Source organism: Syzygium oleosum, unplaced genomic scaffold (assembly GCF_021117445.2).
Source record: "Syzygium oleosum isolate NSW1041296 unplaced genomic scaffold, Sole_v2.1 Sole_v2.22, whole genome shotgun sequence".
Lineage (NCBI taxonomy): Eukaryota > Viridiplantae > Streptophyta > Magnoliopsida > Myrtales > Myrtaceae > Syzygium > Syzygium oleosum.
In genome coordinates, this window is record NW_026607506.1 from 1878224 (window position 1) to 1904339 (window position 26116).

At 40.5% G+C, this 26116-nt stretch overlaps 3 protein-coding genes and 1 pseudogene across 5 annotated transcripts; 1 reads left to right on the plus strand and 3 right to left on the minus strand.

Moving 5' to 3' along the window:
* Positions 1–955: 955 nt before the first annotated feature.
* On the minus strand, positions 956–1732 carry LOC130140865 (uncharacterized mitochondrial protein AtMg00820-like). Its single transcript, XM_056321414.1, has one exon. The coding sequence runs from the start codon at positions 1673–1675 to the stop codon at positions 1232–1234; it is 444 nt and encodes a 147-aa protein (XP_056177389.1). The 5' UTR covers positions 1676–1732; the 3' UTR covers positions 956–1231.
* Positions 1733–4951: 3219 nt separating this feature from the next.
* LOC115670059 (lysophospholipid acyltransferase LPEAT1-like) lies at positions 4952–11867 on the plus strand (annotated as a pseudogene).
* Positions 11868–12537: 670 nt separating this feature from the next.
* LOC115669984 (J domain-containing protein required for chloroplast accumulation response 1) lies at positions 12538–17990 on the minus strand. Of its 3 annotated transcripts, none has more exons than XM_056321213.1 (9): positions 17089–17990; positions 15802–16583; positions 15305–15730; positions 15089–15202; positions 14585–14652; positions 14386–14451; positions 14225–14302; positions 13598–13774; positions 12538–12872 (listed from the first exon to the last, which is right to left on the minus strand). In XM_056321213.1, the coding sequence occupies exons 1-9, from the start codon at positions 17571–17573 to the stop codon at positions 12834–12836; spliced, it is 2235 nt and encodes a 744-aa protein (XP_056177188.1). In that variant the 5' UTR covers positions 17574–17990; the 3' UTR covers positions 12538–12833. The 3 variants fall into 3 exon arrangements, with proteins under 3 accessions (XP_056177188.1, XP_030447016.1, XP_030447017.1); XM_030591156.2 differs by having other exon boundaries at positions 15089–15200; positions 15291–15730; positions 17089–17989; XM_030591157.2 differs by having other exon boundaries at positions 15089–15200; positions 15291–15724; positions 17089–17987.
* A 5685-nt stretch (positions 17991–23675) lies between these two features.
* LOC115669954 (arabinosyltransferase RRA3-like) lies at positions 23676–26085 on the minus strand. Its single transcript, XM_030591133.2, has 2 exons — positions 25688–26085; positions 23676–24963 (listed from the first exon to the last, which is right to left on the minus strand). Exons 1-2 carry the CDS (start codon positions 25865–25867, stop codon positions 23848–23850), a joined length of 1296 nt encoding a protein of 431 aa, XP_030446993.1. The 5' UTR covers positions 25868–26085; the 3' UTR covers positions 23676–23847.
* Between the last annotated feature and the right edge of the window lie 31 nt (positions 26086–26116).

A 26116-nucleotide genomic window follows, 5' to 3' on the forward strand; every position in this document is an offset into this window, starting at 1 on the left:
CTCCCTTAAACTGATGTTGCAAACAATCAGTTTAAAAGGACTAAATCCAGCCCTCCCTTAACCTGCAGCTTCCAACGAACAAACACCAATAAGCTTTCTTAGCATCTGATATGCAGATAATTTGAGAGGCTTGGTGAACAAATCAGCAAGCTGATCTTCACTCCTACAAAAAACAAGTTCAATCACTTTATCTTTCGTGAGATCCCTTAGGAAATGATACTTCACATCTATGTGTTTGCTCCTCCCATGTAGAACTGGATCCTTTGAGAGTTTAATGGCTGAGCTGTTGTCACAATAGATTGTAGTTGCATCTTCCTGTTTAAATTGAAGCTCTCCAAGAACCTTCCTTAACCAAATAGCTTGACAAGCACTAGAGGTGGTAGCCACAAACTTAGCTTCAGTTGTTGACAGAGTAACAATCGGTTGCTTCTTCGAACACCATGAGACAGCCCCCGAACCAAGCATAAATACATAACCAGAAGTGCTTTTTCGATCATCCATATCACCAGCGTAATCGCTATCAGTGAAACCAATCAACTCTGATTTTTTCTCCCTTCTTATAGAATAACCCAAAAGTTGCAGTCCCTCTCAAGTAGCGAAGAATTCGCTTTGCAGCTTGGAAATGTTTTTCAGTTGGATTCTCCATGTACCTGCTAATAAGGCTTACAGGATGCATGATATCTGGCCTTGTAGCTGTTAAATACATTAAACTCCCCACGATTTGCTTATAGAAGGTGCTATTTACCTTTCTTCCATCAGGATCCTTCGACAACTTCAATCCAACCTCAGTTGGTGTGGTTACCAAATTGCAATGCATCATCTGAAATTTTTCTAAAATCTCTTCAACATATTTCTTTTGAGATAGAAAAATTCCAGCTTCAGATTGATTTACCTCAATGCCCAGAAAATAATGCATCAACCCAAGATCAGTCATGTCAAATTCCTCCATCATAGATTTCTTAAATGTGTCAATCATGACACTATCATTCCCTGTGAAGATAAGATCATCCACGTACAAACACACTAGAAGCAATTTTCCACCATGACCAATCTTAATAAATAGCGTATGCTCATATGGACATTTTGTAAATCCATCCTTCAAAAAATAAGCATCAATCCTACTGTACCAAGCTCTTGGAGCTTGCTTCAACCCATATAAAGCCTTTTTCAATTTATAGACTTTATGTTCATTACCCGGCTTGACATATCCAGAAGGTTGATGAACAAATACCTATTCTTGAAGATCACCGTGTAAAAACGCCGACTTCACATCTAACTGATAGATGAACCATGAATTCTGTGCTGCTAGCGCAATCGCTAATCGGATTGTATCGAGTCTAGCAACTGGCGCAAACACCTCTTTGTAATCCACTCCAAATTCCTGCTTGTAACCTTTTGCCACCAAGCGCGCCTTGTACTTTTCAATCTCACCATTCTTGTTCATTTTCGTCTTGTATACCCACTTGACTCCGATTGTCTTTTGCCCTTTGGGAGGATCTGTCAATTCCCACGAACCATTCTTCTCAATTGCTTTGATCTCTGCATCCATTGCAACTCTCCAGTTTTTATTTTGTACTGCTTCATCAAAAGTAGTTGGGTCACTATCTGCAAACAAAGCAAAATGGATCAGTGGGTCTTCGGTTTGCTCAACTCTCGACACTTCATAATCTTCCATCCATGCTGGCCTCCGTCGGATGCGTTGTGGTCGTTCTTCAGATGCTGCAGCAACTGCTGAATTTTCAACATTTTATGTGGTGACTTGACTCGTAGAGGGCTGCTTTTCCAGCTCAGTATCATCTTCAAAGTTTGCTGGAATTTGTTCACCACAATCACCACCATTCTTCTCGCTCCATGACCAGAATTTCTCTTCATCAAAGATCACATCACGGCTAATGGTAATTTTCTTGGTTATAGGATCATAAAGTTTGTAGGCTTTTGAATGATCACTAATGCCAAGAAAAATACATTTTTCTGCTTTATCTTCTAGCTTCTTCCTCTTCTGGTCAGGAACATGGACATATGAAAGACATCCAAAAATTCTGAAGTAATCAACTGCGGGTCTTCTCCCGCTCCAAGCTTCTTCGGGTGTCTTATTTAAAACAGCGAGAGTGGGACTTCTATTCAAAAGATGAACAATCCAATTGACTGCCTCCGGCCAGAAGCTTTTTGGAACTCCACTTGACGTCAAAAGGCTGCGCACCATATTCAGAATAGTGCGGTTCTTCCTTTCGCAAACACCATTCTGTTGCGGTGAATAAGCTGCAGTGAGTTGTCTTTTAATCCCATGCTCCACACAAAAATCTGCTAATGTAGTTGAAATATATTCGCCACCACGATCCGTGCGGAGAACTTTGATTGAATTTCCACTCTCTTTTTCAACAAGAGTTTTGAAGCTCTTGAAGGCCTCAAAGACTTCAGATTTTTCCTGCAAAAAGTAAGCCCAAACCTTCCGACTGAAATCGTCAATGAAGGTAATGATATATCGTTTGCCTCCATTGGACATTGGGGAAATTGGTTCGCAAATATCTGAATGGACAAGTTCGAGGTGCTTCTTGGCTCTCCATGCTTTGCCTTTTGGAAAATGATCTCGGTGTTGTTTGCTAACAACACACTCTTCACATATTTCGGACTGCGCCATGATTGGGGGAAGTCCCTCCACCATCTTCTTATGATGTAACGTCCGCAACCCACCAAAGTTGAGGTGTCCATATCTGAAATGCCATAACCATGCTTTATCCTTCAATCTTGCAGAGAAACATGAGTGAGAGGTGCCATGAAGATGCAGCGGGAACATCCGATTGGCAGTCATATTAACTTGAGCAATCAGATGCTGTTTCTCATCATGGATTCTGCAAACACCTCCTTTGAGTGTAATTTCATATCCCTTCTCTTGCAATTGTCCAACACTTAGAAGGTTGGTCTTTAACTCATGAACATAAAACACCTCTTTGATCATCTGAACCGAGGTTCCTTTAGGAACAATTGCAACTGTCCCTTTACCCTTAACTGACACAGTCGAGTCGTCTCCAAATTTGACTGAGGTACGAAATGACTCATCTAATGCAGAGAATGCCTTCTTGTCTCCACACATATGGTTGCTGCAACCGGTGTCAATACACCACAGATTCGATGAAATTTTCTCCGTTTCTTGACACACCATTAGGAGAGACACTGCTTCTTCTTTTTCTTCCGCAAAATTATTCCTTTCCATGCTTTGTGTATTTAAATTGGTACGACATTCAGATTTATAATGTCCATACCTATGGCATCTAAAACACTCTACTCTAGATTTGTCTACTGACTTTGGTTTGTAAACAGTTGAGTGTTGACCTCCATGTCCTCGTCCTCCACCTTGAGCATCACGAGAAAAATGACCATTAGGCTTTTGATTGAAACTGCGACGTTCATTGGTTCCCCTTCCTCTACCTCTGCCACTATTCGTTCTTGTTGTTGACGAAAAGTGATTTGTAGTTGCCTTCAACGCCTTCTCTTCCGGCTCTTGCTCAAGAAAATTTTGTTCGTGAACCAACAACGACCCTTGCAGTTCATCAATTGAGAGTTCTTCAATGTCCTTGGCTTCTTGTATAGAACAGACAACAAAGTTAAACTTTGGTGTCAGAGATCGAAGAATCTTCTCAACGATGGTGACATCCTCCGTCTTATCGCTGTGAATCCGCATCTTATTGACAATTGCCATTGTCCGAGAGAAGAAATCGGTAATTGACTCTCCCGACTTCATTCTTAGTAACTCAAACTCTCCACGAAGCATTTGAAGTTGCTGCCTTTTTGCTCTTGCGGTACCTTGATATTTTTTCTTCATGGAATCCCATATGTGCTTGGAGGTATCCTTACAGAGAATTGTCTCCAAGATAGATCTGTCAATGGCCTGAAAAAGGTAGTTTTTGGCCTTGAGATCTTTCAATCTTGCTGCTTCCAGAGCCGTCCGTTGTGCTGCTGTCAACGTAGCTCCTTCTTCTGGTTCGGCAACTCCAGAGATAACGACATCCCAATATTCCTTGGATTTTAGGAAGTTCTCCATTAGCATGCTCCAATGATCATAATGACCATCAAAGCGTGGAATAGCTGGTTGGACAAAGGTTTCTGAAGCCATCACCGCTGCTGGATACCAAGAAAAAATCTTTTCTCACGTGTTTACAACTCAAGCTCACTTTTTGGCTACTGCCTTTCACTCTCACTTTTTCCTCTCGTGTTTTTAACTCACTTTTCCTTCTTTAATGGCTCTGATACCACTGTTACAGAAAAAATGCAGAAGCTGGCTGTGCTTTGCAAGCACAAGGAAAAAACACAGAAAAGAGAGTCAAAGAGAAGAGAGTGTACTCCCGTGAGAAATGCTTACTGCATTCATACATCATAATTGAATAACAACTTAGCCTTTTAGATAGGCCATACACAAACAGAAAAACCCAGAAAATAGCCACAACAATTGACCCACTATGCTGAACTATCTACCCACTATCCTGAACGTGTGTGCGGCAACAAACGTGCAGCAACAGATTCCTATAAACTAGGACAACCAACTAGGCTTTATTTAAAAACAAACAAATACTTTGACTAATTCAACAACATCATGCGGACTCTAAGTGGGACCTACATCAATTAATGACTGAGATTAACCGAGCTCATATGTTCCAGAAACATACGAGAACTGCTCTCTACGTCATATTTTTTTTCCCGCCTTTCGGACAAAGAGGGAGAATTTTGTCCCATTGTCGGACAGTCGCTACGTCGTATGCGTCACGTATCATTTCCGCGTGCAAGCCGCGTCTCCTGCTCCCTTCCAGCTCGCAAGTCGCAGGCACTTCGCATGGATCGTATCGATAAGCAAATGCGCGAACTGTGAAACGCTGAGAATTTCATCAAACACTTTCACTCGCGAAACTCCCCAGACTCTCTCACTCACTCGCTCAGCTCTTCAACCTTACTGCTTCCACTGCAGCTTCCCTATCGCCCATCAATGGAGTCCGACCTCAAGCACCCGGCGATCAATACGAAGCTACCTCGCGACGAGCTGGAGGGGAAGGTCGCTTCGTTTGTCCGCCGCGACATGTACGGGCCCCGGGGGCGCGGCGACCAGCCTCTGGCGGAGAAGGTGCTCCTAGGCCTCGCGCTGGTGACGATCGTGCCCGTGCGCGTCATGGTCGCCGTGAACATGGCTCTGTTCTACTACTCCATCTGCAGGGTCTGCACTCTCGGCGTGGAGCCGCACCGGGAGGACGACCAGGAGGACTACGCGCACGTCGGAGGGTGGCGGAGGGCGGTGATCGTGCACTCCGGGAGGTTCTTGTCCCGAGTCATGTTCTTCGTGCTCGGGTTTTACTAGATTTGCGAGAGGCGTTGTTGTTGGCCACAAAAATGGCACGCCCAGGATCACCATAATCAGAAATCAAAACACGTTAATGGAGAAATTATCGATTCGCGTACCTGATTTGAAATCCATCGAACTTGACGCGGAATTTACGATGGTTTCCGAACACGAACTCAAGTGCTTCTCCCCTACATCCTTCATTATAATACTGGCTTAATGAGATTGCCACTCACGAGAAGAAAGTTCTCTCTAGATCCGTATGTGAGTCAGATTGTACATCATCAGGTTAGGGGAGAGACTTGAGCGCTATTTATAGAGTTTTCGATCACGGGCCTTCTCATTACGGGCCGGGCCGTACTCGGTCTACACCAGCCAGCCCCATATTAGACTTATTAAGAACCCATATATCTTACCTTTATTAGACCAAACTAATTCAGTTAATTTCAATTAATGAAGCCCACGTTAGGAAATTCTTACAGTTGTGGGCCGAGAATTCTCAATTCTTGTGATGATGAGATAAGGGGGAGGAACATTTCACTTTTTGCTCGTGTTTTGAAGCTTTTGCGTGAAATTTATTGCTTCTGGTTCAAATTTTGGAGAATCTTGCCCTGGCATTGCTATGGATTGAGGAGGAAATTCTGACTTACTTTTTCTTTATAGCAGTTTTAGTCTAAATTGTTGAAGCACCCGAGAGGAATATCGCGTGAGGAAGATGCTGTCACGTCGGTTTAAACGGGCATGAATACGTGTGGGTTTAACTGATATCAAGATATCAAACTAGATAGATTAAAAATTGCTAAAACTGAAGCACAAAAGTTACTTATCGTCCGGACCTTTTCCGTTCAAATTTCCTGTCTAAGATTAAGGATGGAAAAGTAGAATTAGTATTCGTATGCACGTGCAGCGTTTACGGGGGTTTATGGTGTAATACAGAGAGAGAGAGAGAGAGAGCACGTGAATGTCTGCTTATCAAGTAGTTTCTGCGGTGTTTTGTCCATAAGCTCATATGATTTTTGAATTTGACCATGCAATAGCAAAGTGTGGATCTGTTCCAACTGGATTCAAATTGAATTGGAAATCGAAAGCAACCACGAACTTCATACCATTCGCATTGTTTCTTGGGAATATGCTATAATGAATGGCGAATGGACTGAAGTGGCTGTTCAGAAGTGTCCTCTGACATTAAATCACGAAAAGATTTTAATTAAACCATTAATTATTCTCAGTTGTTTGTGAAATTGAAAAAATGTGTTGGGCAGCCGCAGATCTCAACTGTAGAAATCATTGGTACTAGCACAGTGATTACTTTTCATCGTGCATGCTTGCTCTTCTGCGGGTTCTCCCAAAACTTTGCGAACACTTAGAGAGGTTCATAAGGTACCGTTTCTAGATTCAAAAATTCACCTGCTTCCCCTCTTTTGAATTGAATTAACGTCTATTTAGTGGTATAAATTTGGAAAATATTGATTTTACGGTATTTTAGCTGATATTGTTTTCTGGCTCTGGTAGTCTAATTTACATAAGAGTAACCAAGCCAATTGTGGTGCATTATGTTGAAGTATTCTCACATTTCGTACTACCATTGTATTAATAAGCTATTGGAATTGATTAAATAATGTTTCTTCCTTAGGCGATCAACTTTGCAGACTGACATTTATTGCTTTTACCTCTTTGGGTTCCTCCTCTTCCAATGGGTCAGAATTTTGGAGTAGAGCAGCGTGAGGAGAACGAGAGGCCGGGAGCAATCATATCTAACCACATATCTTATATAGACATCTTGTATCACATGTCCTCTTTTCCAAGCTTTGTTGCCAAGGTCTGTTAATGCATCGCACTAAATTTGCTGCTGTGATATCTTTACTAACACTAGTGTCAACTTTTGTGAATTGCTGAAGAGATCAGCGGCTAAACTTCCCATTGTTAGCCTTGTCAGGTTGGTGCGCTTCAGGTTGTTAATGAACAACCTTCTTTATTATCCACCTTCCTTGATTCCATGTTAAGCATTATCCTTTGGCAAGAAAATTTTCTGAAGCATCATATAGGTAGTATTAGTAAGCAATAGTTAAAGAATGCTCGATATCTCGTGAGATGTGAACAAAGTTCATATGTTTGCTGACTAAAAGTATCACAAATTTATTCTTAGAACATGTGCAAATTGGCTGTTTTAATACCCTTTGAGTTATAACATACATCACTTTACAGTTCTATGCAATGATATCAGCTTCCTGCAGCTTGTTTTGCAGCAAATGCCTTGGCTGTATCTATGTTCAGAGGGAGTCAAAAGCATTAGACTTCAGAGGTGTTGCAGGTGCCTATACTGCTTATGACTATGTTTACCATAAATTAAAACTTTGTTCTTTGCAAGAACTGTTTAATTGAATAATCACCATATAGCTTTTGCTGCTTGGATAACAATGGGTCATTGTGATGGAGGTTCACATCTTTCTTACAAAGAAATGCCTGATAACAAGGAGAGAGTAATTTAACTTGTTAAGAGATCAGAATATAAAGTGGAGGAGTCTGTCTAATTCAGCTATTTGTCTGATAATAACAGAAGGGTCGTAGGACAAGTCTTGCCTGCAAAAAAAGCTATAATAATATTTCTGTGTTTTGATTTCTCCTACTATAATGCTATCGTTGCTATGCAATATAAAGACTAGATTTAAGAATTTTGATTATGTAGTGGTTGTCCATGTTAAGCAAAAAAGTATGCTGGATGCTATTCCTGACACAACCCAATGAAAACGTAAAGGAAAGGACTAGCTCAAAAGGATAGTAAGTTTCTGGGTAGCCAAACTGGCAGAGCTCCAACCTTAGACATCCATTCCTAGTTATATGGTGTAAGAGTCTATAGCAGAGATGGTTTTTGCGATTCAATGTGAGAAAGATGATGAGCCATTGAGAGAAATTTGATGATAATTAATGAGGCTCGTTGCTCTCCCTGTTTTAGATGGATGTGTTTCGAAAGTAATGTTAACTTGCCAGTATACATTCTTCTTTCGCGACTTGGACCAAGCTTTACATCTGAACACTTCTTCATCCGCTTACTCCCTTACCTGAATGAAAGCCCTCTACTTCTATTGCAGCTTCGTGCCAAAGCTTCAATGCAATACACTTCCAAAATCTCATGAGGGGCTCCATTGTTGTTCAAACCTAACTAATTGAGAAGCAACGAGAACATGGAGCCTTTGAATATGTAACAGTCTTTCGAACAAATCCTAATAATTCGTTGGGCGGATGGGGGCATTACCATGGACCAATTCATTTATTCCAAGAAGTCCTGCACTAATCTTACAACCAAATAGATATTGAAAGAGTAAATATTCTCATGCAAGAGCGCATCTGGTGGATCCTAATAACATACAAAAAAAAATTAAAATAATTAGTTTCTACTTTCTAGTTCAAAAGTCCTTTCACTTCGCACATCCTTTAGAACGAAAGCAACTTCTGTGAAAGGAATAGGAGCTGCACTACTGGGAGAAGGGGCACCTGGGAACATCTCTACTGCTGCTGAACCATTTGAATTGTATGACAAGTTCTGCGTTGTCCTTATGGATACAAGTCCCCTTTATTTGAAGCTGTTTCACATGTTGTATTTGATCTCCTATGACCTTTCAGGAAAAGCGAAAATTTTTGTTTTAAGGATTTTCCTGTATTTTCGCCCTGAGATAGGATTTTCTAGATTTCCAAGCATGAACACCTTGTTTATTTTTTGGAGACATTGGTCCTTGAACTGTTTCCTTGATTAGTAAGGTCTATTGCTTACAGGTGTTGTGGCTAAAGAGTTCAAGAAGCTCATCTGAATAAAGATGCTCCAATAGTGATGCTTTTTCCAGGTTTGTACATCTGTCATGCAGAATCTTTTTTTTTTCCTTTGTCAAGTTTAATTGATTTTTCCCTCACATAGTCTTCCAACATCACATGTCAATTGAAGAGATGTTCGATCCTATGTACATACTTCAGTTCACCATTCGGAAGACTTTCACGTTACTGTTCTACTGAGATTTTGTGATGTCACTTATCTTACACCGGCAGAATCTACAGGACCATGCTTTATCTCCAGCACATTACAATGCTTGGTCAATAGGTCTACTTTTTTTCTCTAGCTTGGTAACTTTGGTTATTGTTCCTGATGCTAAGTTTGAAATTTGTTAAATAAGAGGCGACGGGGACCTGGTAACTTGCTGATCACTAAGCATATGATTCGTCACTATATATTTTTGGTTTCGCAAAGTAGAAGTTTACTGCTATTCAATTGGTAATGGCTGCACCGCTTAGATGATTCATATCTTGCGATCTCCCTTATCTTCGACACTGGTTCGTCTGTTTAATACGTCTCCTAATGTCCAGCAGAAGGCACAACCACAAATGGAGACTTTCTTCTTCCATTCAAGACAGGTGCATTTTTGTCAAATGCCCCTGTGCTGCCAGTGATTCTAAGATATCCTTATGAGAGGTTTAGTCCTGCCTGGGACTCAATATCTGGGGTCAGTGGGCATCTGATACAATTTTACTTTTTGGCTCAATAGATTTGAAATGTTACCAGATATGTATCTTGTAAACACCGTCACTTATTAGAAGAGAAAACGAAATCTCTTTCTGGGGCAAATATAAAAACACTATTTTACAACTACTTCTCTGTTGATCTCTAAATTGACAGAATTGCAGGCATTTTCTTATAATAAATTTGCATATCATGTGGGACTTCTATGTATCTTGGAAGACATGCTCGAAACTTTCCCCCTCACCAATGAGATTATGTGTTTTAATCAAGAATGGTCCTCCAGCTTCCGTAGCGCAACTCAGGAAACAGTGGCCTTGACTCTCTAGAAATGACAGTTATTGGAACCACAGTGCTATTTATTTAGTATTCATGTTTTCATGGCTGTTATCACGCTGCTGAGTTAGTTTTTGTAGCGCACCGAATGTATGTTTTTTTCAAGTCTATAATCTAGAAAATCAATTGCAGGTGCACCATCGTATTTTTCTCCTCTGTCAATTCGTCAATCATTTGGAGGTCACATATCTACCTCTTTACTACCCTTCAAAGCAAGAAAAGGATGATCCAAAACTTTATGCAGATAATGTCAGAAGGTTAATGGCTACAATGGTATGGTCCTATTTCTTGATATTGTTTGACAAATTTAAATCCACTCGTTGAAAAGTTGCTTTTCGACCTCTTGCCTGAGAGCTTTAAGTCCTTGAATATTGGCATTGGATATTGTTTAAGTGTTAATTCATGCTTAAGGAGTCTTAATCGACTAATTTGCTTACTAAAGTACTGGGAAAGAAATGCTACTTATCTTTGCTCTTCAAATTTGCCAAAGTGGACTTGATTAAATCTTCGCATGAGGACTATCTAATCCTCCCCCGTACAAGCTATTTTTGTTTTATTGGATTCTTACTTGAAGAGAAACTTAAGACTTGAGACTTGTGTATCGTGCCAAATTGGTAGCTGGGAGATACAAGTCGAGTTAATCTAGGATTATGTTTTCTGGATGACGGTATTCGCAGTAGGAATAGAAGCTCTGAACAGTCCATCAGTACTTCTCACGATGATGCTGACACTCGGCACTATTTGTATATGCTCCATCTTGCCACTTATATTTAAGGCCTCTCCTTTGTTTTTGTCCTTCTGTTGGATGTTCAGAGGCTACAGAAGGGTGGAGCCGGTAGTTAATGGAAGATCCTCTTTCATGAATTCATTTTGTTCTCCACCTGTCAAGAGTCCACAACCTGCTGACGCTTTGCATCTGCTTAACAAAGATATAGACCCTTCATGTTCCGTTCCTTGTAGTCTCTGTGCCTGGCTGGAGGTGTAATCAAGCTGAGTCGAGTCCATATGGTGCCAAGCTAGAGCTCGACTCGACTTGCATATTGGGGACTCGAAACTCAACTTGAGCTAGATCGAGTATTAAAATTTAGGCTCGAGCTCAACTCAATTACATATAATTTCCCTGTATTTAGTGTATGGGGATTAAATATGTATTTTCACGACTTATATGTCTTTTTTTCTTTGTTGTTATAGAATATTTTAAAAAATAATAATAGAAGATCGATTAGACTCAATTAGGCTCATGAGCTTGTTGAGCAGAGTATTGGCGAGCTTAAACTCACTTGACTAGATCTCCAGCAGCTCGAGCTCGAGCTACTCGGAGTTGCTTGACTCACTTTTCACCCCTATGCCTTTGATCGGGCGCAGAAGGAATTTTTTTGGGGGGAGGGGGTTTTGGAGGAAGAAGGCCTCAGGCCTCAGTCCTCAAAGATGTATTACTTGTTTTGTCATAGAAGTATTTCAGTCATTATCTGTTTTAGTGTTACCCTTGCGCGCGCACTTGATATCCTGTGAATTTGGTTTTTTTTTTTTCCCATGGCACTTATGTTATTTCCCTCGGTTGGGCTTGCGATATTCATTTATTTGGTTCAAGTTGCTCTCCCTCTTCGCCTGCAGGGAAATTTAATGCTGTCAGATAGTGGATTGGCTGAGAAGCGAATATACCACGCTGCTCTCTATGGTAACCGCATGCAGAAAGACGATTAAGTTATGCCATTGTCAATTATGTTATTCTCCGGGCACGGTAGCTAGTTCATTGGTCAAATACTTCTTGCCGTGGAAGCATTCCTTCTATGAGCTAACAATTTGCATGGTTACGCAACTGTGCATCAACAAGGCTGAAGCTATCTTGTGCCCCCTGCGGGTCTGAGGAGGCTGATCGATATGCACAATATTTTATACGCGTTCTCTTTTAATTCCGATGATGTGCAGAATCCTGTGCAAAGCTCCTGTTCTTAAGCTCTATCTGTTTTTGGTGTTCTAGCTTTTCGATTCCGGAGCAGAGTTGAATTTGCCCCCACTTCTTCGTCTAGGTGAACGGGGTATCTCTAATCCACTCAAAACATAGGAGAGCAGAAAAAAGGAAGTGATTCCCTAGGTGGTGAGTTCAGGGCACTTGATCCTACAAGGCTTCCTACAATAATGCAATGTTGACGTTTCCTCTAGAAGTACTATTCCGCAAATCTAGAGTGATGGGGGTATGCCCACAAATAGGTGATCTCTGGATTTTCTTACTTTGGTCCCGTTCCATCTATGCACGAAACTCGTAATGCTTACGATTTGAAGATGTGTGCTGTCCATGATGATTCTTCTGATGCCCAATTGAAGGACAAGTTGGGCAAAACATAGTCGAGAGAGAAGGGTGGCTTCGGTTCCGTTGACCGTAAAAATACTCTCCTCGGTGCTCTATATAAGCAGTTAGGAGTCTCATAGTATGAGAGGTAAGAGAAATGGAGTGTATTATTGACCAATACAGCTCTGAAAATCACTCAATGTTGCCTCACAACTGGTCTAATTTTGTGAACTGGTGCGGTATTTACTATGGTAAGCAATTCCAGATCCTGTGCAAGTAATTGCTGGGTGCGAAGTAAGCAAATTTTGACGGCTCATATAGATCCAATCCATGTCCTTCGCATGCAATTGCTGAGAACGAAGTAGGCAAGTTTTGATGGCTCATACAGATCCAAGCGAATTGAAGTGAGTCCATGATTCCTGCAACAAGACAGGACACCTCTCGCGTTATTCCAGTTCATCCTCAGTAAAAAGTTGACAAAGAGTTCACATGGCATCAAGATCGTTTTCTAGGATTTACGTACTATAGCCAAACAAGTTTCAGGAGACAATGAACCTAGAAATGAAACAGCAACAACATGAAAGCTGGACAAGTTTCAGGAGACAATGAACCTATAAATGAAACAGCAACAACATGAAAGCTGGACGAAGACAAACAGCACCAACAACACAAAAGTGAAACAAAGACCTCAGTACTAGAGAAATTCTTCGATCTATTGCAGTGAATGCATAGCGAAGCCTCCTCCCTTAGAATGACACTACAATACTAATCAGGTCACAAGGTTTGCGTGAAGACCAGGCAAAGGAGTAAGGGCAGACAGTTACTCATCTTAACTGACCCTCTCGGTAATTAACAACTTTAAATGGTATTCGCTCGTCAGATTTGCTGATGGTCAACTTGCAAGTTCAAAGGTCAGAAAGGAGTCGGTAGTCGCGCGACGAATTGCCTTGTCAACAAGATAGGTACTAAGAGATTCTTATGTAGCCTGGAAAATCGATTCGATAGTGCAGATGGTTGGTCTTTGCCCACTACAGTGATCTCGACATGCTCCACCTTTTTTTCATTTTTGAGAAGAACGTATTCTGACTATCATAAAATTTTACGAACCGGCAGACGACACATCACCTGAGTAACGAAAAATCACCTGCAATATGTCGAAGACTTGTTCCGCTATGTACTTTTGATGTGAAGCAGCACCCTTCTGCTGCAATTTGTCTGGATGAAGGCAAAGCAAGGCTTTCTGATATGCTCTCTTCACTGCAGGCCCTTCAATTATGTCAACAAGAGGAACTGGCTTCCACCCACTCTTCGGCCAAAGAACCTGCAATGGAAATTTAGCAAGTCCTTCAGCTGGTAACACAAAGGAAGAATGACCTACAGTTTCAGCAAAAGTTTCGGGAGCATTCTTGCAGGTAATTGTCTTCCAATTTTTTTTCTTGAAACTGTTACGCTTTGAATCACGATGAGCGCGAAAGCATTTCAGGATCGGGATTAAATTCAGAGCCGAGAACCTATTAGATGTGCACTGAATTGGACATCAGTCAGCAACAAGATCTTTTACTTTTCTGACTCTAGAGTGTCATATTCCATGAACAATTTGTGTTTTTTAATAATCTCTTTTCAGTCATTATCCTGAAGTTCATATAGATACTAAAAGCATGTGAAATAATTTGTGTACGACCATAATCCCAAGAAGAATCAGCACAAAAGAGCTGAACCAGCCTCACACTTTTCCTTCTGGCACAAGAAATAGCTGGCAATCGATACTCACATACTGCAAAGTTGACAGAAGGGACCGTATATTTCCTTCCTTCCCACGAGACCACTGCCGTATTTTAGCATCAATAACCTGCGTTATAAATTCCAAAATCAGAGCTTTTGTTTCAAAAGCAACCTACCTATATCAAACCATGCATGTGTATCAAGCATTACTATGATATCATCAAGTTCTTCACTTGGTTGTCTTTGCTTATCTTCATCTTGGGGCAATTCTTTTAGCTGCAGTAGAAAACTTCAGATCAAACTAACAGTCTAAGATCAATTGACTTGCATTGAGCTGATTGAAGAAAGATTAACCAAATAAATCTGTTAACAGATGGGAGTTATTTGTCTGAATAAGTTAATGAAGTACCACAAAGTTCCCACTGAAGGACTCATCAATTTCAATATCCGTGGGTCTTGCATCCTCAGGAGCAGATTCTGGCATAATAACAAAGATATTAGTATATAGCTTCAATCAATTCTTTTTTTTTGGTTAACTCTAAGCAGTCCTCGGGAAACAAGTAGACTGATCATAAGATGAAGAGGATGTGAGAAGTGAAATTACTCGTAGGTATAAGTTAATGTGTTGTTCTACATGGATAAATTTTTAAACTTTTGCAGAAAGCCTTTCTGAAAGTTTCATTATTAGAGATCGAGATGTTCATTTCATGCTGTTGCATGTGGTGACAGCAGTCACTGTGCGTCACTTCAATAATTTACAGTTCCTAGACAAACTAATAGAAATTTAGTGCATCTCAATTTGTTTGAACATTTGATCACCTCCCACTGAACATGCTCTGGCAAAATCAATAGGGAGTAAAAGACTCTTCTTAGTTATAGCGAGTTAAGCTAAACCTTCATAAATAGAACTAACCAGTACTTGATGCTGAGCTATTCTTCTCCTCTGATGAACCATCGCTAAAGAGAAAGCTAGCAGTACTTCTGCCAGAGTGTTCTCTATCGGTCTGTTTATGAAACTGATTTACCTGAAAAATAAAACAAGATATTTTTGGTAATTTGCTTCAGATAGGATACATATGCGCTGTAAAGATATTTGTGGAGTGGATCATTAATACATTATGATTGGAAGTATGATTGGAAGTTTCAGGTATTGTGTTGGTAGTTCCCACGTGGGACACTTTTACTTGTCGTTCTACTCCAATATTGGTATGATCTGCTAAATCGTCCACTTTTCCCCCTCTCTCGTTCCTTCTAAAGCTCCCACCTTGAGGTCGAACGTCAACTTTAGGTTTCAAAGGAGCTCCCTGATTGAAGATTTTAATGAACTCTTTAACCGTTCCTTTTGCTCTGCTTCTACCAATGCCATCTCGTTGATCTGTTGGTGATCCCTGCGATGCAACTTTTGTTACTCGTTTGCTGTTCGAACTGCGAGGACCGTCTTGTTTCTTTACTCCTTTATCAGCATCATTCTGCCCAAGAGACTGTTCAATACTCCTCAAACTTCTAGATTCTGCTTCCTTCTTCCTGTCTATCTTGACCTCAGTCATATCTGCAACTGAAAAAAGTGGTGCTGAATTCGAGATTGCATGGAAAGATATAAAAGCTTTAATTTCGAATGTAGACTACCTTGTTCATCTTTATCACTAAGCAAAGAACGAAGAGGTTTCAATTCGGGCTTGGATAGTTCTTCCTTTTTCTCCATACTCTGATGCAAATGGGTCTGAGGCGGTGCATGGGATTTTGTTTCTCCTCTTGTATTGCATGGCACAGCATCACTATGACCATCTGCACTGTTCCTTAAGCTGCTCAAAGTTTTTGGTCTACTAATATCGATGCCTACTTCTTCAGCAGCGTGGCTTGTTTCCGCTTTGACTTGCAAGCTTGATTGCTTCACCATCTCACTTTCCAATTTGCTGTTTTCAACTCCAGAGGATGCAGTGTTTGGCACTTTACTCTTCAAAGAGAAAGAATCGATCTTCTCAGCAGATGGTGATGCCAATTCCACTGTCCGATTCTGACTGTCTATCTTCTCATTTCCGTTCGAGCTTTCTGTTTTAACTCTCTCTTTTGATTTCGAACTGTTTGCTCTTCTAAGAGGCATCACCAGCGGTATTCCTTTGCTAGCCCATTTGTATATAGAGAAGTGAAATTGGGCACTGCTTGGCATATCTTGATCCGCGCCCTTATTAGAATTGTGGACTTTGTCAGATTTGCTCGCATTCAGAATCTTGTCGCCGCTAAGGGAGAACTCATGGGACAGAGGGCTTGGACAATAGGACGATTGAATGACAACCTTGGACGCATCCTGAACTTGTGTCATTCGGCTTGGATATCCCAATATAGAAACCTTGGGAGAGCGTGGGTGGAGTGCTGAGGAGTCCACTGGTTTGCTCATTGTCACAGGGAGGCTGGAAGATGAAGTCAATAGATGTTAAAACAAAGGCATTAATCGGAAATGTTTTATCTGACATTCTAAAGGGGTTTCTATAGAGTTTACACGACATCTGGGTCATTTCGATTCCTTGTGCTGCCAAAAAGATGACGCGGAAACCATTTATTCTATATGCTCGAAATTGTCGAGACAAGTTTGCTTCTGCTGTAAATGGAAAGCAGATCAAGATAAGATCAGCACCCCGGAATCACTTTTGCATCTGCTAGTGACCGGGCAAGTGGCCCTCATTTCTTTACCAGTCGAACAATCTATGTCCAAGAATTTGACAGACAAAATACACAGCAGAAAGCCTGTTTACAACAAAATTTGACCAGAACATTTCGGAATGTATCCCATCTTTCTAAACTATAGCAGATCAGTGAACAGTTTTTCATCGGTTTTATGGGTATATATAAAATGCAGCAGCCATTGTAATAAAGCATATCCAATTACTGGAGTTTCATCTAGAAACAGTTTAAGACCTGAACTGTGACGGAACCGAGGAGCTCAGCAAGGGCTTGGCTCGCGGTGGCAGAGGCCTCACGGGGCTCATGGCCCACGAACCTGGGGACGTTGAGAACACGTCTCGGTCATGCTTCCGCGGAGTGGAACTAGCCGATTCGCTGCCCCTAAATATATCATCAAAGAAGTCTTCACTCATGAATCTCCTCCTGCCCGTGTTTTCCTCTCCGAAAACCGGCTTCTCATTCTCACCGGTCCACGGATTCCTGTGCGGGGGGATTTCGCCTCTTCTGCTATATCCATACGAATCAGCAGCTTCACTGAGACTGTACTTCATCTCATGGACCGATGACCTCCTTGGCGGACCGCCGAAAACATCGTTGAAATCAACGTCCGAGTTTCGGTACAAATTCTTCGGCAAAAAGCCATGGCCCAGTACTTCTCTTTTAGGACTTCTATTGCTATAATCTACAAGAACATTGTCCCTCTGAGAGAATCTCTCCATTTCAATAAATGCCCATCAACCAAATTTAACTCACTGACAGGTTTTCGTTCCCAACCGTGACTCACCGAAGCCCAGGGAAGTCTAGTATTTAAAAAGAAAACAGCGGGAAACTCTTCTCGCAGAACTTCAATGAGTTATATGGGCTATGACATATTTGCAGAGAGAACTGAAGAATGTGAAACAGAGCATATAGCATCAAGAAATCAGACATAGACAGCACACCATGGAGAAGGAAGAATTGAAAACGAAAACACGGAAGGAGAAGACGACAAAGATGGAGGTGGGTATCGAGAGGAACGCAAGAATTGAAGCCACACAAGCTGGGGACTACTGAATCTGTGTGGATAAGGAGAAACTTGCAAGCTGACAAAGAGAAGGCATTTTAGGTGGTCACTTTTTTCTTTGGGTTTTGTTAATGTTCTTGGTCGTGAATTTACGTCGAATTCTCTTGGCGGACGTTATTCACTGGATCGTTTATGAAGGTGCATGAATTGAACTTCCTCTTCCAAGAAAACCCTCCATTTCTCTTTGTCAAATCATGATTGCACATCTGATTGGCTCCCTGATTTTTGGTTTGTGGTCACATGGAAGAGAACATTTTGACTTGCTTGATGAGCTTTGTGCTCATTGGTCTACTCATCGAGCTAATCGGTTAGTCGGTAACGTGTGGTATTGAGACGCGACTCGGTCAAATTGGCAAGAGGATGGATGACATCTGTACAGTATGGTATCCATCAATTCATCACAATCTAAGAAATTGCGCTAAAGAAAAAATTCGCTAAGATTCAGTCATCTAGGAAAGGACAGGTTCTAGTTTACTAACTTAAAGAAACGCGCATGAAAACAAAGTAACCATCTTAATTTAAACTCTTAGTTTGCATTTATCATATCATGTGTTTGGTTGATGTTCCAAGATGGGATAAAATCGAATATAAGGGGATATGATTCGAATAAAAAATTATCAAGGGAGGTGGAATAAAAGTCGATAGTAATTCTCTTATTCATAATTTAATAGCTATTTTTCAAAAAATCCTATCCTCTCTTTCTCCTTTGTTCACGTTGAAGCTTCATGTGTGACTCCTCTGAAACTCATTCATATTGAAATTTCAAAACAGTTCAAGAAAGCGGCAAGAGTTGAAGCACCTTCTTCTCGGTAACTCTTTAGTTCACATTGAAACTTTACGAAAGCGGCGAAAGAGTTGACGCATCATGTTTTTCTGATTCGTGAAGGTAAATAATCATGCTCTCTCTCTAGATTTGGTATTCTCTAGCTACTATCTCGTTAATGCCGTTGCAACTGGTTTACATTTTTTGTCATAGTGAATTCGTCATTAAAGCAAGTACCGTTGCATAGTCAATACTTGATACTTCTGTTGGTTGCGTTGAATAGTTTATCTTATTTAATTCAACTCCAGTTGGTGGCTTCAAATTTTGCATCTCGGGAACTCCTTTCATAAACAGTCCTGCCCTATCAAATTGGGATATCAATGGATATAAATTGATATAACATCCAAGACAGCAAGGCATAATCTCATCTATTGACAAGAACACTATATATTTTTCTTTTTATTTTCTATATTACCTTTCCCTTTTGATTTCGATACTTATTATCTTGTTTATCTGATTTTTCTTTTCCCTTGCAATTACCATGTCTTCCATTTCTCATAGAATAAAAGGCGATTTTGCAAAGTCATTACTTATGATATAACTTTTTATTAATCATTAGTCGTTTGAGATACAATCCATACTTAAGGTTTAGTCCATTAAATTGTTGACTGAGTTGGTACTAGGAGTTCTTTTCTGTATGTATTGAGAGAGAGGTTAGAAAGAGTAATTAATAATCATGAATCAACTTTAGTTCATTTACTTTGCGTTTGTGTATTTCTGGCAATAATCATGGGTTGACTCGGTGAGATTCTGTGAGAATCTGTTGACTTGAAAAAGATATACTATTTTGGATGATTTTGCTAATATCTAACTTGTCAATTTGTACTTTCCTAATGCTGTTGTTTTTTTCCCTCATTAGGATTGGATCACGATGATAGAGAAGAAATATTTAACACTCTAATATTAGATGATATGAATCTATATATGTTGCTTTTGTGTATGATGTATATGATTGTGGTGTCCACTACTGCTGAAAGGCACTACCGTAAGCATATAATGAAGGATCACACATTTGTTAGAAGCCAAGTTTGTTTACATCACCTTGACCGCCTCATTAACAGCAACGACTTGAATTGTGTGGGACAACTTATGATGGATAAACATACATTTGCTATGCTATGCGAGTTGGCCCGTACAATTGGTGAGTTAAAAAAAGATGGACTTGTAACTATAGAAGAACAAGTGGCAATGTTCCTACATATACTTGCCCATCATGTTAAAAATCGTGCCATCATGTTTAGATTTATGAGGTCGGAGGAGACAATAAGTAGGTTTTAATTTAGTTTTAAGCGCGGCGATAAGAATGCATAGCGTTCTTCTTGTCTCACCTGAACCGGTTCCTAAGGAATGTACTAACGAGAGATGGAAATGGTTTAAGGTATGTTTGTTATGCTATTACATGGATTAATTTAATACTTTAAAGGTAAGGTTATTTTATTAATTTCATGTTGTTAGGGTTTCTTAGGAGCATTAGATGGCACACACATTAAGGTATGTGTCCCGAAGGTTGATAAACCAAGGTACCAAATAGAAAGGGTGAGGTAGTGACCAATGTATTAGGAGTTTGCTCACGTGTTAGGAGTAAGCTGAGCCACCTCCGAAACACGTACCCTTATATATGTGCCATCTATGGTCCTAAGCAACCCTATACACATGAAATAACCTTACCTTTAAAGTATTAAATTAATCCATGTAATAGCATAACAAACATACCTTAAACCATTTACCTCTCTCGTCGATACATTCCTCAAGAACTGGTTCAGGTCAGACAAGAAGAATACTATGCATTCTTATCACTGCACTTACTAAATTAAAATACCTACTTATTGTCTCCCATGACCTCATAAATCTGAACTTGATGACACGATTTTTCATATGATGGGCAACTGCACGTAGGAACATTGCCACTTGTTCTTCAATAGTAACAAGTTCATTTTCTTTTATCCCACCATTCGTACGTGCCAACTCGCATAGTAGAGTAAATGTATGTCTATTTATGCTAAGTTGTTCTACACAATTAAAGTCATTGCTATTAATAAGACGGTCAAGGTGATCTAAACAAGCTAGGCTTCTCACAAATGTGCGATCCTTGAATATATGCTTACGATAGTGCGTTGCAGTAGTAGTGGACACCACAATCATATACATCATACACAAACGCAAAATCTGTAGGTTCATCTCGTCTATTGTCATAATGCTAAATATTCTTCTCTATCATCGTGATCCATTTCTAATGAGGAGAAAAAATTGCATTAAGCAAGTACAAACTAACAGCTTATAACAGCAAAATCATTCAAAATAATATATTTTTTTCAAATCAACAAATTTTCACATAATCTCACCGAATCAATTCACGATTATTGCCATAAATACGCTAATGCAAAGGAAAGTTGGTTTCATGTTATTAATGACTCTTTTTAACCTCCCTTAACACATAAAAGACGAACCCCCATTACCAACTCATGCAACAATTTAATGGACTAAACGTATGAATCGTATCTCAAACAACTAATGATTAATAAAAAGTAATGATTTTGCAAAATTGCCCTTTATTCCGTGAGGAATGGAAGACAGGGTAATTGGAAGGGAAAAGAAAAATCAGACAAACAAAGTAATGTAAACGATATAAACAGAAAATAAAAAGTAAAATATATTCTCGTCAATGGAGGAGATTAGACCTTGCTGTCTTGGATGTTATATCAATTTATATTCATTGATATCCCAAGTCGATAGGTTAGAACATTTACGAAAAGAGTTCTCGAGATGCAAAACTTGAACCCACCAAGTAGAAGTAGTAGGTATTGACTATGCAATTATACTTGCTTTAACGACGAATTGACTACGACAAAAAACGTAAAGCAGCAACAACGATATCAACGGGATAGTAGCCAGAGAATACCAGATTTAGTGAGAGAGAGCATGATTATTTACCTTTGCGAATCAAAAAAACATAATGCTTCAACTCTTTCGCTGCTTTCCGTAAAGCTTCGATGTGAACCAGAGAACTACGAAAAAGAAGGCACTTCGACTCCCACTCCTTTGATGAACTGTTTTCATGAAACTTTGATGTGAAAGAGTTAGAGAGGAATCGAGTGGGAAGCTTCAATGTGAACGAAGGAGAAGGAGAAGGAGAGTGTAGGGTTTTCTCTTGAAAAATAGCTTTTATATTATGAATAAGAGAAATCATATCCACCTTTATCTCACTCTCATGAGATTTTTTCTATATTTGACTTTTTCCTATTATGAACAGCTACCAAACACATAATATGATAAAACATATCATATCTTGACTTTTATTCGGTCGACCAAACTCAACCTAATTCTTTTGTTCACTCTCAGAGTAGCCAAATCTATAATAATTCTGTAGAAACTAGACACTCTTAACCTGAGTTGCTGTATTTCTTGAGTTTCGATTGCAAACTTTTGTTTCACTCACAACAAGATTCCCCTGCTTTGTCTATTTGAATAGAACTCACTTACCGTTGAGTAGACTTATATAGAGAAGTACATCTTGTTGGAAATCCCAATATATTATCCAGCTAATGATGAACAACGGGCCTTATTAATACATTGCTTCAACAATAAACACTAGGCTCCTTGATTAATTTTTGACACAAGTTTGAAAACAAATAAATTTACTGCTCTCGTAAACATGTCAACAAAAGAAAGTGCTGCTTTTGTTATTTTTTGGCACAAAGAATAGTTTAAAGATATTGGTTTGCAATCCTTTTTTTTTAGCGCTGAGGTTTGTAAGTCTAATTAACTGTGCATGTTTTCAAGTATATTTGTGCATGAGAATGATATATTTAGGATAAGAACAATATTTTTTTCATGGGCTTTACGTAGGAGCATATATGTCCTTTCTATTGATATGCACTTTCTACCAAATAATGGATTAATTAGGATATAAAACTATCCGACTTTAAATCTACAGTTCACCAAACAGTAGATAGAATATGATAAAATTCATGTATTTCTTATCCTATCATATTCAGTCCCATCCTAACTAGAAATCCGAATGGCTAAACGCAGCCTTAATGAAATTTCTGTTCTAGCCAGAAATGTTTGGCTTTTGCACTACCTTCATTGGTAGCCACCAATGGTGGCCAAAGAAAGAAATTATACTCGATCGTTTCTGATTTCTGGATAGAGAAGCTGAATTGAATGGAACTATCTTCTATCTGATCTACTTGGTAGCTTAAATTTGAAGTGGCTGTGAACCGGAAAGTACGTGCTGCTTTAAGTATGGGAGTGGACCATCTAGAGGGAGGACAATATGACCTTGTTTTAACGAAAATAAACGGAGTAGCAACCGACATGTTACAAGATAACAATATATAACAGAAAGAAGTTAAAACTATCTCAAGTTGGTCCTCATTCCTGATACTGGTTTTGCGCTGAGAAATATCGATCTGCATCACTTGTGATACCAATGTGGCTTGAATTTAGGGATGCAAAGAGTATCTTCTGACCGTCGTCGAAAGAAATTTCCGATTGAAGCAGTAGTTCAGGCCCATTTGTCTGCTTACCATTAGACCAGACATAAGTTCGGCTTGGGGCTTGACAGAAGATGCAAAAGACCCACCACCAGCACACAAACATGTACAATTCACCGGGTAACATTCGATGCACGAAGCATGAGTTCAGAAACTCTGATCAGTACCGACTAAAAAAGCAAAACGAAATGAATTGCAGGGAAAGAATTCTTGTAGGTACATTCACAAGTACAACCGACTTGATGCACGGCATGATCTACTGATGCTTGAAGCCTTGCATCTGGACAGGCAGAATCAGAGCTCGGAATAAATCGCCATTAACATTACAAATACAGAGGAGTGATGCAGGCATAGATAAGCATTCTTGAGAGAGTGTCCGCATAGTGTTTTGAGCAGACACACTGTAACTTAAATAAATTGAGAATAAAAGTTATACAGCTACTTCAAAACGAATACATTGAAACCAAATGGATAAAGTTACAGACACATTTCACATTGCTTTAGAAAAGGCATCGGATCAAAAGCCATATTTATCCAGTATATCAAAAGCTAGAAAAAGGAAAGCTGAGTCGAGTTTGGAGGTTAGATAAGGACCAGATCCCCTTGTCTTCCTACCATTCAGAACCATCAGGGAATGTTTGCAGAGCATCCTTCTTACCATTGATGTAAAACTCAACGATTGCTTTCATTCGAGGGAGTTTATCAGGGTGATAATTGACATGGACAATGACGGGCTTCAACTTACTTAGTTTGGCATCTTTCCTCACTGTCTTAAAGAGCACCTTACTGTTCATGAAAAGGTAGAAGTCCATCGTTCTCTTTGCAGCATGAAGACCATCATACCCAGGATGCGATGGGAAAAAGAGCTCCTCGTTGAAAACTGCTTGGTCCCATGCATTCTCCCGGGAAAGCCGACCTGCCACGCGGTCCAAAAGCTCAATTGAAGGAATCGTGGGTCTCATGTAGAAGAAACCGGAGTTGTAAACCCATATTCTCATAGTATGTGCATATCGAGCCCAACCCATGGCAGGTTCATCGAAAACATCATTATATCCGTAAGCCGTATAGTTACTGTGACCGTCACTCATGGATTCAACATCAGAATCGCGGTAAAGATAATCAAAAGGATTTTGTAAGTAGACAATATCGACATCTGAGAGCAGGACACTGTAACCCAGCTGCAGAAACTCCCTCAGAATGCGGAATTTCAAACCAGAGACAGCATGGTTGCCTCCACTCTTCCCAACTGCATCGATGTCTTGATCAGGGTCCCTCTTGTACACGGGAACATCATTTAACTTGCACAAATTTTCAATCTCATCGTCTAAGGCTACGACTAGGTAGTTAGGTATGCCAACTCTTTTAATGCTGGTGAACCAGACCTCCAACATTTCTTTCACATTGGAATTAGCAAGTGCCACTATAAGCTCTTTTCCTATGGCAACTTCATCCAACAGCTTGGCCAATCTCGGGCTCACCGTTTCATCAGGCATGACAGTTGGATTGGTCCTCAAGCCCTTGACCGTTCCAAATGGTCCAGCTTTGTGCTGAGCGCCCAATGCTGAGAACTGATTCTGTGCATGATCTTTTCCTTGTTCTGCTGACCTGAGTCTCTCATTCAATACCCTGATTTGGTTCTTGAGTGCCGTGTTCTTCTCAGATAACAATGCAATGTCAGATTTCAGCGAGTTGACCCTCTCCGACGATTCACATGAGGATGACCCAGACTGCCCAAAAGAACAATTTTCTGAACTGTGAGAGGGAAGCAAAAGAAGTCCCTATAATAACAGGACAGATGGTATACAATAAAAATCACGCACAAAGGCATCACCAAATCACTGAGCAGCAAGCACGTCGCACAATGCGATGCACTTGAATCCATTGAGCAATTTATATGACAAGGATTAAGGATGACCATCTAGAATGATGGGACAAATCACTCGGTAACGCATACATACATACAAAGGGAACTAGTTTACCAAAGCAGTGACCTCTCTCTCTCTCTCTCTCTCTCTCTCTCTCTCTCTGCCTGTATATATAATTGATGCTAGAGAATCAGTTACAAAATCAATTTCAGGGATGCTGTGGAACAAATGCGTCATATTAGCATTTGTCATTATGATTCTTCAGAAGGAAGAAAGTATGCAGAGCATTTGAACTTAAATAATCAAGCTTCGTTCTCACTCAGTTCAAGTAATTACACTCCAGAAAATATCATGACAACAAAAACCAATCCTTTAATAGAAAGAAGGAACGCACTACGACTACCACACCAAAGATAACCAAGTCCCAAACCCAGAGTCAAACCACACGAAGCAAAGCAAGTCAACTCCGCCCAATCCGCAGCATTTACCAAAGAAACTCACATACCCACGTTCCCAAATCCAAAAAGAATCGACGCTACAAGAGCGCGAACCACAACCCACGTTCACGCCGAAAATGAATTCGAACCTGGAGATCCGATATCGAAGCGATCCGGGCGCCCGGAGCGGCGCCGAAGAGGCCGCGGGGGTACAGGAAAGCGAGCGCGCAGCCGAGCAGGACCCCGACGGCGATGGCCGCGGCGATGCGAGATCCGCTGAACAGTTGACCCTTGTCCCGCATCAGCGACCCGTCCCTGCGGACCGCCATGGTTGACCTCGCCCGGGCTGGGGGGTACGCGCGCTCGGGGGAAACGACGATCTGGGTTCTCTTCACAGCATGAGAATCTGCAGCTGCGGATCACGCGAAGCTCGAAATTGGGTTCGTGCAGGGGGCGAAATCGGAAGCGCGGCGACTCGGTCTCGCGCTCCGAGACTTCGCCGCGAGCTTGAAGATGGGAGGGAGGGAGGGAGGATCTGGAGAAGAAGAAGAAGAAGGTCGTTAACAGTCGGAGGTCAG

Excerpts from the sequence above, each read along its gene's own strand:
- LOC115669954 (XM_030591133.2), bottom strand. The coding sequence starts at position 25,867 with ATGGCGGTCCGCAGGGACGGGTCGCTGATGCGGGACAAGGGTCAACTG. Across the intron at positions 24,964-25,687 it reads CTTCGATATCGGATCTCCAG|TCTGGGTCATCCTCATGTGA; the intron begins GTTCGAATTCAT and ends TCTTTTGGGCAG.
- LOC130140865 (XM_056321414.1), bottom strand. The coding sequence starts at position 1,675 with ATGGAAGATTATGAAGTGTCGAGAGTTGAGCAAACCGAAGACCCACTG.
- LOC115669984 (XM_030591156.2), bottom strand. The coding sequence starts at position 17,573 with ATGGAGAGATTCTCTCAGAGGGACAATGTTCTTGTAGATTATAGCAAT. Across the intron at positions 16,584-17,088 it reads TCGGTTCCGTCACAGTTCAG|CCTCCCTGTGACAATGAGCA; the intron begins GTCTTAAACTGT and ends TTCATCTTCCAG. Across the intron at positions 15,731-15,801 it reads TAGTGATAAAGATGAACAAG|TTGCAGATATGACTGAGGTC; the intron begins GTAGTCTACATT and ends CACTTTTTTCAG.